General features: G+C 36.9%; 1 protein-coding gene across 1 annotated transcript in view; it reads left to right on the top strand.

Annotated features, from left to right (window-relative positions):
* tshz1 (teashirt zinc finger homeobox 1) overlaps nucleotides 1–8,060 on the top strand; it is a 36,864-nt gene extending 28,804 nt beyond the window's left edge. Inside the window, exon 2 of the mRNA XM_066716066.1 lies at nucleotides 3,468–8,060. Within this exon, the coding sequence (XP_066572163.1) occupies nucleotides 3,468–6,739 (3,272 nt within the window). The 3' untranslated portion in view covers nucleotides 6,740–8,060. The remainder of the gene's footprint in view (nucleotides 1–3,467) is intronic.
* The last annotated feature ends 4,393 nt before the right edge of the window (nucleotides 8,061–12,453 follow it).

The raw sequence follows: 12,453 nt of genomic DNA, 5'->3' as shown, positions 1-12,453 counted from the left end.
TTTACTCTGATGTCACACCACATACACTGACAAGGTCATTAAATAGCTCCTATTAAAAGTGATTAAACTCATTTTATAGTTATTACATTATTTTTGGGTGATTTTAAGAGTGTATATCATGATATATAAACTAAACTTGGGACAAGAATGTATTTTACTATGCAAAAGGCAAAAGAGATGGTGCCAAATTAATGTCCTTTTAACTCCTTCTCTAGTTTCAAGTTTACATCACTGAAGTAAACTACTGACACAGGTTTTGTGACATTCATTTTGTCAAGATCCTTATATATGTATTTTTACATTTGTTTTAAACAAAATTAACAGTTCGGTAGATAGGATACAGACTTTCAGGATTCCATCTTGTTGTTTTTCCTTTACTCTCTAGCTGTCTATCAGCGAATACATGCCTCTTAAGATTTAGTACAGAGTGGACCGTGACAACATGACATGTCATTTCCACTTACATTTCAGCGCAACACGCTGAGAGAACTTTCAGTGCCGTCATCAGCCCAACTTCTGTGAGCAGAACCGTTCACTCCCGTACATCTTGGCAATAACTCACCCACAATCTCAAATTCAAGGGCAACTATGTGAATGCCACAGTAGGAGAGAAAATGAATCAACGGAGGACAGCTGCTTTATCGTGTAACAGAGCAAGAGGGAATAGTTATTGGTATATAAGAATTTGATAGGGTTCTCTGTTGTGAATTACAAAATGCTAGGCCTTTTGTGTTTGTGTGTTGTTGTTGTTGTTTTTTTTCTTTTCCACTGTTACTTCTATATCCTATTTATTAATTTGTTTTGTAGAAAATCCAATATGTATATGTTTGGTTTGGGGTCTAAGATGCAAAATTGCATCCATTGACTTCCATTGTATAGTACTTGGTGCCATCCCAGTCTTTCTGAGCTGTAACCAGTTATGTGGTGCTGAATATTCTAAGCTTATTTACTAACTCTGAGTAAAGTTGCATAGCCTCTCAGAATTGCATGGCTCAAATAATCTGTAATCTATTGCTTTTATGTCTACTTCAGTGCAATTTACAAAAGCAAGTATGGAAAGTGGCTATTGTTTTTCTTTATATTCATTATTTTGTTTACAATTGTACTTACTCATTTCAAAGAGTAAAACAAGGTTGATAACAGGATATTTGAATGTTAAATCTGTTTTTTTTTTTAAAGAACATGTGAAAAATGCACTGTTGCCGCAAAACTATATTCTGAATATTTCTTTCAAGTTCTCACCATTTATGTACCACACTCAGATTCTTGCACATTTAACTAGCAAAATTGATTTTGTAGCGGTTTAAATGTTGCCAGTCTACACAGATTACACATCACACTGACCCAATAGTGTTCTATGCATTATTTGGTCTGTGGTTTCAAGAAGCATTTAAATCCTGACATACTTAAATGTAATACCATTTCAGAAATATGTACTTGCCCGGTTATAACTAAAAAAACTAACATTAAATATCACATTTGTATTTGTACTGTATAAAAATAAACCATGGCTGTTTTTTCCTATGTAATATTGTAGTAGAACTATATCTAAAAGTTTTGATTGCAGAATTAGAAATAAACTATAGATTTCAGTTTTATTTAATCATAAGTCTTATTAGATTAGAAACAAAATATATTACAATTCTAAACTTTTTTTTTGTCTCATAGGCCAGATGTTATACTTGGTTATATACAACCAACCCCTTATAAAACCATATTTTTACAGTAACTTGTCCATTTCACCACGATTTTAAGATTCTGAGACAGATTCACAGTATTTTGTCATGCATTATCTTTGGTATGGGTGTATATTTTATTGTGTGCCCTTTGACCTCTTCCAGAAGAACAAAACCAAACTTGCTGAACTGTATTATTATTACTAACATTGAACTGGTAACATTAATAATAACCCATGATAACTAATTAGGACCTATAATGCCAAAGGAGAATTAAAAGCATTTCTTCAGAAAAGCTAAAAGGATCAGGGGGGACGCAACACACTCACCTGCCTAAAACCCAGTACATACATGCCAACTCAGTGTGATTCACCAGTGTTTGTAGGCCATAATTCAGCAGTATTTTGTATACAGTTCTGTGCACCCAAACTACATAACTTTCCCATGTATGTGTGAGTGTGTGTTTGCAGATAACTACAACTTTTACAAATGTCTATGATAATATTACCGGGAATAACACAGTGTTTTGCAATGTATTTACAACTCTAACCTAGGTCGGTTGTTAGGTTTCCCTAGGGAAAATTAAAAGGCAAGAAGGGAGGGAGGAAGAGAGACAACTACTGCCTGTACTTTCTGTGATTCTTGTGCATTTCTCAAAGCAACAATTTTGACTAGAAGATTACACAGACCTTGTAAAATAATGGAAGTTCATGTTATTGAATGTAATCACATGGAATATTGGTAATAAATAGATGTGTATGTGTGTGAGAGGTTGTTTCAGTGTGTGTGTGTGGAAGATTACCAGTATTATTCTGAATGTAACTGCACTGAATTACATCTAATGTACCCTAGGAAGGGATTCTGGATGAACAACAATGCACACAGTTATTGCCATGCAAAGCCAATTTGAATTGGCACTTATTTTGAGGAAGATGTGAAGTTTTTAATCCAAGTTAGCTTATTGTTTGTTTTAGTTGAATGTAAGTGGGTGGGTTTAATTTGCTTTAACTAAGTGAACAATGAATCACAAGAACAAGGGGCAGCTGAATGGGTTATAAAAGCCCTACTTTACATGAATATTGTATGACAGTTAGGTGGAGCCTAATTTATTATTGATTTCAGCCATTTAATCACTTTAAAGCAATATTGCCTTTGCATGTATTGTACTCATGTGTATAACTGTTTCATATTTAGATTTTAATCAAACCCTAAAACAGACATTCAGGATGTTTTTATTTCCTGCATGCCTGAATATATACTATTACATTTATTAGTATTATTTTGTATTTCACTGTGTCTAATATAGCTGTATTTTTCTCTCTGTGTTTGAATACACACACAATGTATGTATTACATATACTTTATATGTGTTAAATAAGAATCCTATTGTTGAATATAATTTGAGATTTATTGGAGAAATTAGCAGAAAATCATCTATTTTAAGAAAATAGCTTGTTTGAGCTTCTGTTTCTCTCTTCTCAGCTTGTTATTTGTAAGAGATCTCCTGTAGTGAATACGTATTGCCACTGCTAAACGTTTATCTTAGCTGACTTGTACTGTTCAATAGCTCTGCTACTCAGGCCACTGAAGGGTATGATATGTCATAGTCAAGATATGTATATTTGCACCTTTCTAATTGTAAACCCATGTCCCCTGCCAGGACTATTGACAGAAGTCCCCTAGAATCATTATGGAAAGAATGCACATACAAAATGTTCACATTGCCAGTCCAGCACATCCATTTATTTTAAACCTCTGCTCTAATCTGTTTTACTTTCTCTCTTTTTTCAGCTTATGTGCCGGAGGAGGAGCTCAAGGCTGCAGAAATAGATGAAGAAAACCTACAGGATGATGGACTCTCTCTAGATGCCCAGGACAATGAGTTCCCCTGCAATGAGGAGGAGGAGGAAAGCAAAGATGCCCCCAGCTATCAGAACTCCCCCCTTAGCACTGCGACTAATCAGGATGCGGGGTATGCATCTCCCCTCAGTGACACCAGTGATAGGCTGGCAGACTTCAAGAGCACTTCCTCGAAAGATGGCCATGAGAAAGAAGAGGCCACTGGTACGGACAATGGCCTGTCCATTCAGGATAGCCTGGCGCAGATGAAAGCCGTTTATGCAAACTTGATCTCAGAGTCTTCTTGGTCTAGCATTGCCATGGATATAATGAAAACCAAGCAGGTGAGCGCCAGCACCAGTAGCAGTGGAAGCAGCCATAACGGAAGCAGCAGCAACAACAACAACAACAACAACACCACCACCACCACCACCACCACCAACAACAACAACAACAGCACTAGTAATGGTGGAGGAATAGCCTATGACTGGCACCAAGCTGCGCTGGCTAAAACATTGCAGCAGACCCCTTACAGTCTCCTTCCTGAGCCCAGCCTGTTCAGTACAGTGCAGCTTTACAGGCAGAACAGTAAACTGTACGGCTCTGTGTTTACCGGTGCAAGCAAGTTCCGGTGTAAGGACTGCAGTGCAGCGTATGATACACTTGTGGGTCTCACTGTACACATGAATGAGACGGGACACTATCGTGACGACAACAAAGACAAAGAGGAGGACAGCGGAAAGAAATGGTCAAAGCCCAGGAAACGCTCCTTGATGGAGATGGAAGGAAAGGAGGATGCACAGAAAGTGCTTAAGTGTATGTACTGTGGGCATTCCTTTGAGTCCTTGCAAGACCTGAGTGTCCACATGATCAAAACAAAGCATTACCAGAAAGTGCCTCTTAAAGAACCAGTGCCAGCCCTCACCTCTAAGCTGGTCCCCTCTACCAAAAAACGAGCACTTCAGGACTTGGTTTCCCCCTGCTCCCCAGAGTCTATAAGCAGCACGCCAGGTGTTCCAATGGGTGAGCCTACAAAAGACCAGAAAACAGCTAATCCTTATGTGACGCCAAACAATCGCTATGGCTATCAAAATGGTGCCAGCTACACTTGGCAGTTTGAGGCCCGCAAGGCCCAAATTCTGAAATGCATGGAGTGTGGGAGTTCACATGACACCCTTCAGCAGTTGACAGCTCACATGATGGTCACAGGACATTTTCTTAAAGTGACCAACTCTGCTTCGAAAAAGGGAAAGCAACTGGTCTTTGACCCAGTGGTGGAGGAAAAGATTCAGTCTATCCCTCTGCCTCCCACAACTACGAGGCTGCCCGTGCCGAATATCAAGTCACAGCCAGATTCCCCTGCCCATTCATCTGGTTCTGAGGAGAAGAGAGAGCTAGAAGAGGAGAAGATGGAAGTCATTGAACCACAGAAGAAAATCAAGGAGGAGAAGGAAGAGCCAGGAGAGAAGACCGAGACTAACATGCCGTATAAATATCTCAGAGAGGAGGATTTAGAAGAGACTCCAAAAGGAGGGATAGATATTCTGAAATCCTTGGAAAACACAGTGTCCAGTGCAATCAGCAAGGCCCAAAATGGCACCCCTACCTGGGGGGGTTACCCCAGCATTCATGCCGCTTACCAGCTCCAGGGGTCTGCAAAATCTGCACTGTCCAATGTGCAGAGTGTTCAAGTGCAGCCTTCTTATAACAACAACATGAAAGCGATGTCATGTGACCAGGCATCTGCATTGATCCACTCCCCTGGGAGCACATCACCTCCCATCCACAAAAGCAATGTCTCTGCCATGGAGGAGCTGGTTGAAAAGGTTACGGGGAAAATATCAGCAAAGAAAGAGGAGAAACTTTTGGAAAAAGGGAAGCCTGTCTTGATCAAAGCCCCTTCTCCCCCTGCAGTAGAGAATAAAGACTCGCCTAAGCCAGACGACCTGAGCAGCAAGCCAGTGATGAAGAACAATATTGTGGAGGCAGAGCCTGCAAAGATGCAAAAAGAGAGTTCAGCAGATAATCACATCAAAAATGGTACAGAGGCCCTGAAATCACCAGTCAGAAATGGTTGCAACACATTGGGAATCATTACAGACCATTCACCAGAACAGCCTTTTGTTAACCCCCTTAGTGCATTGCAATCCATTATGAACACTCATCTAGGCAAAGCATCCAAGCCAGTTAGTCCAGTCTTGGACCCCTTGGCTATGCTGTACAAAATTAGCAACAGCATGTTAGAAAAGCCCATCTATCCCCCAACTCAGGTCAAGCAAACAGAGTCCATCAACAGGTATTACTATGAAAGCAATGACCAGCCTATAGACTTGACAAAATCCAAAAACAGCAATGGGAATACAAACACCACCACCAACAGCAACAATAGCAACAATAACAACAACAACAGCAGTAACAGCAGTAGCAGCAGCAGACCCATCCTTTCTAGTTTGTCGGAATCCATTTCATCTCCATTGCGGGAGAACGCACTGATGGACATTTCTGACATGGTCAAAAACCTCACTGGACGCTTGACACCCAAGTCTTCGACACCATCATCCATTTCTGAGAAGTCAGATGCCGACGGAAGCGCGTTCGAGGACGCCTTAGAGGAGTTGTCTCCAGTTCAGAAACGGAAGGGCCGGCAGTCTAACTGGAATCCCCAGCATCTCCTAATTCTCCAGGCACAGTTCGCCTCCAGTCTGAGGGAAACCCCAGAGGGGAAGTACATTATGACTGACCTGGGCCCACAAGAGCGGGTCCACATTTGCAAATTCACTGGTCTTTCCATGACCACCATAAGCCATTGGCTGGCCAACGTTAAGTATCAGTTGAGGCGGACAGGTGGAACGAAGTTCCTAAAGAATATAGATTCTGGTCAACCAGTGTTCCTTTGCAATGACTGTGCCTCTCAGTTCAGGACTCCCTCCACTTACATAAACCACTTAGAGTCGCATTTAGGCTTCAGCTTGAAGGACCTGTCAAAGTTGTCAATAGATCACATACGGGAGCAGCAGGCTGTTTCAAAGGTGATATCCGATAAGACATTTGGCTCACTCGGGCTCTCCGAGGATGACTCTGGATCCATATTCCAGTGTAAGCTGTGCAACCGAACTTTCGCCAGCAAACATGCAGTAAAACTGCACCTTAGCAAAACACATGGCAAGTCACCAGAGGACCATTTGGTGTATGTCACTGAACTAGAAAAGCTAGAGAAACAGTAGAGTCCAGGTGAGCAGCTGTGTAACTGACCAGAGAATCATTGCACTAAATTTAATCACAGTACTGCACTAGGCCTGAACTGAGCCTTCGAAATCAGTCTTACTTACGTTGTAAAACTGCCTAACTGGACCATGTTTTTTTTTTTTTTTTTTTTTTTTTTTTTTTTTCCTAACACTTATTTTGTAATGTATTTATATGCTCTTTGTCTGATCTGTGCATGTCTTTTTGTGAATCAAGGATTAACACTTGTTTTCATTCTGTTTTTGCTCTACAAAAAAAACTAACAAAAAACTAAAATAAAAATAAACCTACTGTTTCTCTTCAGACCACGATGGTGGCCATATAATGATAGCTATGTAAATTCAAAATTGATATGAAGATGCTCAGATTATATGAACACAAAAAGAATAGGTGAGCCCTTTTGGAGACTGAAGTAGCATTTCTGCACCTTAAAATAAAATAAAATCAAGTGTAAAAGTTTATTTTATTAAGAATACCGGTATTTTTTATGTTCTCTGCATCACACAAAACCAGATTGATTATAATGATCAACATATAATTTTGACTTTGAATTTTTCAAAGGATTTATTGGCAAATTGCAATGTTAAAATAGTCTTCAGTTCTGAAGGGATCTGCAAGTCACCTTTGTAAGTGTAAAACATCAAAATAAGAATAAATAAAAGCTGGGGGAAACAGCAGATTACAGCTTTTGGCAAAAAAATCAAGTACTAGTATGCAAGTTAGTTTTTAAAATGTTAAAGATGGAATTTCTTTTCCTTGTAAAGTATCAATTTATAGTAATTTACAAATATAAGCTTTGGTAAGTCTAACTTTCTATATTGTGCCACTTAAATTTCAACCCATACAGATACATAAAAAACATGTTACATGTAAATGTTCAGCAACAATGTATAAAATTACATATGACATATCTTGCCATTTGCAACAGTTCACCTATGTTTGTACTTTATGACTGTGTGCATTCTTTAACTTTTATAATGTCATTTTATATATAAATTAAAAAACAACAACAAATCCTGTATATATACTGTAGAGCCATGAGTTTTCTTTAAAAACTAAACAAATACAATTTAGTTCCTCCAGCTTGGTTTACAAAAATAATTTTAAATATACGTGCATCTAATTGGATGCATGTTATTATGTGAAATAAGTAAGCAATGCACAATGAATTATACATTTCAATGTTTTATCATGAATAATGTAAAAAAAAAAAAAAATCTTTTTGGCTCGCACAAATAAACCTGATGTTTTTTCTTTTTTTTTCTCAATTGTAAAATAAACCCTAAAGCAGTTCTTGGTAAACCTTCATTGTTTTTCTTCATTTTTATTTACAAAACTGATAATTCACCATTGTAATAACCGTGATGGTTGAAAACGGGGCACAGTTATTGACCCCCAGAGCCACATAGCTCGGTCTCTCCTCTGGTTTCCACTACCGTATGATAAAGATTTGAAAAAAAATAATCTAAACAACAAAATGCACCACTTCTCAGATGTATTACTTACTGGGCTCCTCTTATTTATATGCATTGCAGGAAATGAACAGTGCTGTTTAAAACATAAAATATTTTCTAAAACAGCAGGTGTTTAGATCTCAGCATTTGTCTGCCCTTGACGAACCACGGGTAGTTTTTGATGGTCTCTTTTGTGACCTTAAAGTAAACATCAGTCTGAGATCCACAATGATTTCCATTGTGGTACCTGATAGTTAAGGTGTGAAAACACCTTAAAAAGAGTTTTTAGCTTTCATACATAACTGGGATTATTATGCATTCAGATCAGGCAGCTGAAGTGTCTCCTGTTTTTTTTTTACCACCTGAGCACTTAATTGCATAACTGAACAACAAGCAGAGATTTCATCCATTTCAGCATTTTGACTTGCTTGGACAGAATTTGACCCCAGTTGGGAATCCAAGCTTCTTTAAATGAAATCCTTCATTCTACAAATTCACTGTTTTACTTTTACAGTGCATTTATTTTTTAGTATTCTCTATCACACACTTTTGTTTTGTACCAGGGACAAGCCAGAATCAAAATGTGTTAAAAATAAAGACTTCAGTTACATATTTCAGAACAAGTTTCAATAGCTTGTAATAACAGGAGCATGTTTACATTTATAAAACTTAATTTTAAAATCCCTGCAGAATGCAATTTTGGGGAAAATTTAAATCATGAAATAATTTGGGGATCCTGACAAGTTTGTTATATGTTTATATAAACCATTTTATTTATTCATTATTTTTATTTTATTTTTGAGGGGGGGAAGGGCTGTTCTGTCAAAATAATTATTTTCCAGGTTTGAAACTGAGACATCTTAATATATTTTAAAATATTTTGGGTGGTTTATTTTGATTTGAGGGGGCATTAGATATTTAGTTTGTATTTAATGTAACGGTAGGAAAAATATTCAAAATCAATATTAGTAAGGTGTGTTTATAAATAATGCAATGTGTTCTACCAAGCTGATGTTTTCATATATTTTTGTTCTGCTTATAATGATTGTTATGAAAAAAAGTTTTTTTTTAAGTCAGTCTTTAAACCTTATAAATTATGTAAACCCTAATTAAACAAGAAAAAACACAGTAAGGTATTAAGAACTATAAAATGTGTGTTATTGAAACTTCAAAGATCACAAACCTGATTCATTACACCATGTTAGACACTGTTTTTCCTTTTTCCATTTAGAACAAAATTAACAAGATATTAGGCCTGGGGCAACTTTTGTTAATCAAAAATGGTGATTGAATTGTAAATGTACTTTTATTATTTGTACCTTTTTGAAGATAAGTAAACAACTTGCAGACCTCTCATGAGGTAAAATTATTTTTATAATCAGTAACAACTTAGAAGCAGAAGGAATGGCTAAATCCTGTATTTATCCTCTTTTAAATCTTTATTAAATCTTAATCTTGAGTAATTGGAAACTTCTGATGTTAGCAACAATTAACAGCAAATGTAATAATAGGTCTTCAACCAAGCTATTATAAAAGGGTCCTAATAGCACTATCATCTGTGTATTTATGCAGTTAAAGGTATCAAAAATCAGTTGTCATTGATTGTTTTGATTATCCCATGCACAGAATTCAGACGACTATATCATGTAGGCATAGAAGCACCCTGCTCTGTTTTAAGTTTAACCAAGTGTCAGATATATATATAAGTCTAAGAGATATAATAAGTGTTGTTATTGTTTGTGGAGCCTCATGTGCTCAGCTTGTGACTAGCCTGTTTACGTCACTCTTGAATGACTCAATGCTACACTGGGAAGGGATTTCCCTGAGATTTATTATTGTTAATCCAGTAAAAGTGATAACTTTTTTTAGAGAGCCAGATTGGAAATATTTGGTTCGATATGTGTCTTGTTTATGAAAACCCTCAAGAAACACAATCGGCAGAAGGACAAAACTAAATTCCCTCAATCAATAGATCAAGGTTCATGCAATATGAGTTATTTTGCAACTTTTCTGCCCCAAAAAATCGAGAAATTCGGTTTTTAGATTAATATTGTGGTGTGCAAATTGGGTGCGTTTCATTTACTTGACATGTCCCTCAAAGATATATACCTCAAGGTATTCTTGAAATGGTAATTGCTGATAATAATTGATAGACATTGCTTAGAAGCCAAACTTGAGTATCAACTGAGTGACAACTCCAATATAAAAGGTGAGTGATGGTTCTCCTGTTGCATAGGTCATTGTCATTATGTTGTTATATTCTACAAATAAATACAATTTACAATGGGATACTTAGACATATGATATTTTCAAAAAACAGTAAGCCATTTCTTGCAAAATAAAGTCCAGATCATTTCATAAGATTTTTTTTTTTGGCTTTGGTAGAGTAGTTGCAAAATAATATATTATGGCTTCACCACTAGCTAGCTGAATAACTACAATATTCAACTGAAGTTTATAGTCATCTTGGTGATTCTTTAAGTATAATTATTTTCTTATTCAAGTTTCTAACAATTACCTCTCACAAGCACCAGCTGATATATCATTTGCATCATATCCAATATCTGCATTTAAATGGGTGCACGAAGTTAAAGAGAATTACACTGGATCACTCGGTTATTAATGGACATCAGACGAGCGTGATGAGTCAAATGGCCTCCTCTCCTTTGTAAACTTTCTTATGTTCTTACTTATGTTGTAAAGGTTTTTGACAAGGTGATTGCTTTCACTTTAATTTGTAAAGTTTGATTTTGTACAAGGACCTTGCAAAGTGTCGTGCCTCATTCAGAATGACGGGGTTGCCCTGGAAGAACCAGTCTGATGTTTTTTGGCACTAAACATTTCACCCTTTGACTGTGAAATCTTTACCCTCCATGTCAATGCATCCAAAAAGTGCTCATGAAGAGCAACAAATATTAGGTGGAAGCCCAGTATAGTATTGCATCCATAATCAGATATTTATGTTTTCCAGTCGCATTCATACCTTGAAGAGATAATAGAAGCTTCCCATCAAATGAAAAATATCTTAACACTACCTCCCTCATTAAAATAGTATGGACCGAATTCAATAATGTTATTAGACAATGAAGAGAAGATGGGTTCCTGTAATTAATTTTATGCATATATCACGAAAGGGATTTGCATCTACGATGTCTTTTTTAAACACTCAGGTGATGTGGTGTAGATGTACAATATGCACATACCTTACTATGACCATGAGTCAATAGCAGAGATCTAGAACAGGTTTACTTAGTCTATGTAACTACTGGTCACAGCTGGGACATTTTAGCTCCCCTATGATCATGAATGCAGATCCTTAACCTAATGGATGGAAATATGGAGCAAAAGCAATACCAGGACATAATTACATAACAACATGAATATGAGATAAGTTAGTTGTGTTTTTGTAAATTCGTAATCTTTTCGTAAAGGATCAATTGTTTTGAAAATAAATTGTATGTATGTATATATATATTTAGAGAGAGAGAGCGAGAGAGAGAATCAATGCATTTCATGTCTCTACAACAGCTACATGAAATCCATGTTACTAAGCATTTGAAAAAACATGTTCAGGTCTTTAGAGGTGTCAAGAAATATATAATTGGCTTTCAGTGATATTTTTAACAATAATTTACAATCGATCCTTAGCACACAAAATTAATGACAAGCATTTCCAAGAAAATACATATGAGAAATAAAGATTAATTTTCTGATTGGTTTGTAAATGTAAACACATGCAGTTAGGTCCATACATATTTGGACAAGGACATAATGTTCATAATTTTGGCTCTGTACACCACCGCGATGGATTTGAAAGGAAACAATCATCTTCATCTTTAATTTGAGTTACATCCGAATTAGGTGAACGGTGTAGGAATTGCACCCATTTTTAGATGTGGTACCCCCAATTTTAGGGGCTCAAAAATATTTGGACAAACTAACATAATCATGAATTAAATTGTGAGTTTCAATACTTGGTTAGTTTTCAAGCATTTGGCTGAATCTGAGCAGATAATATAACCCTAAAGACTTCAGAATTCATCCTGCTGCTTTTGTCAGCAGTCACGTCATCAATAAATACAAGGCAGCCATACATGCCCATGCCATAACATGCTTCACAGATGAGGTGGTATGCTTCGGATCATGAGCAGTTCCTTCCCTTCTCCATACTCTTCTCTTCCCATCATTCTGGTTGATCTCTGTCTCATCTGTCTATAGGATGTTGTTCCAGAACTGTACAG

This window comes from Amia ocellicauda, chromosome 10 (genome assembly GCF_036373705.1).
Source record: "Amia ocellicauda isolate fAmiCal2 chromosome 10, fAmiCal2.hap1, whole genome shotgun sequence".
In the NCBI taxonomy this organism is placed as follows: domain Eukaryota; kingdom Metazoa; phylum Chordata; class Actinopteri; order Amiiformes; family Amiidae; genus Amia; species Amia ocellicauda.
Note: the sequence above shows the minus strand (reverse complement) of the source record. Positions and strands in the feature narration are given on the sequence as shown.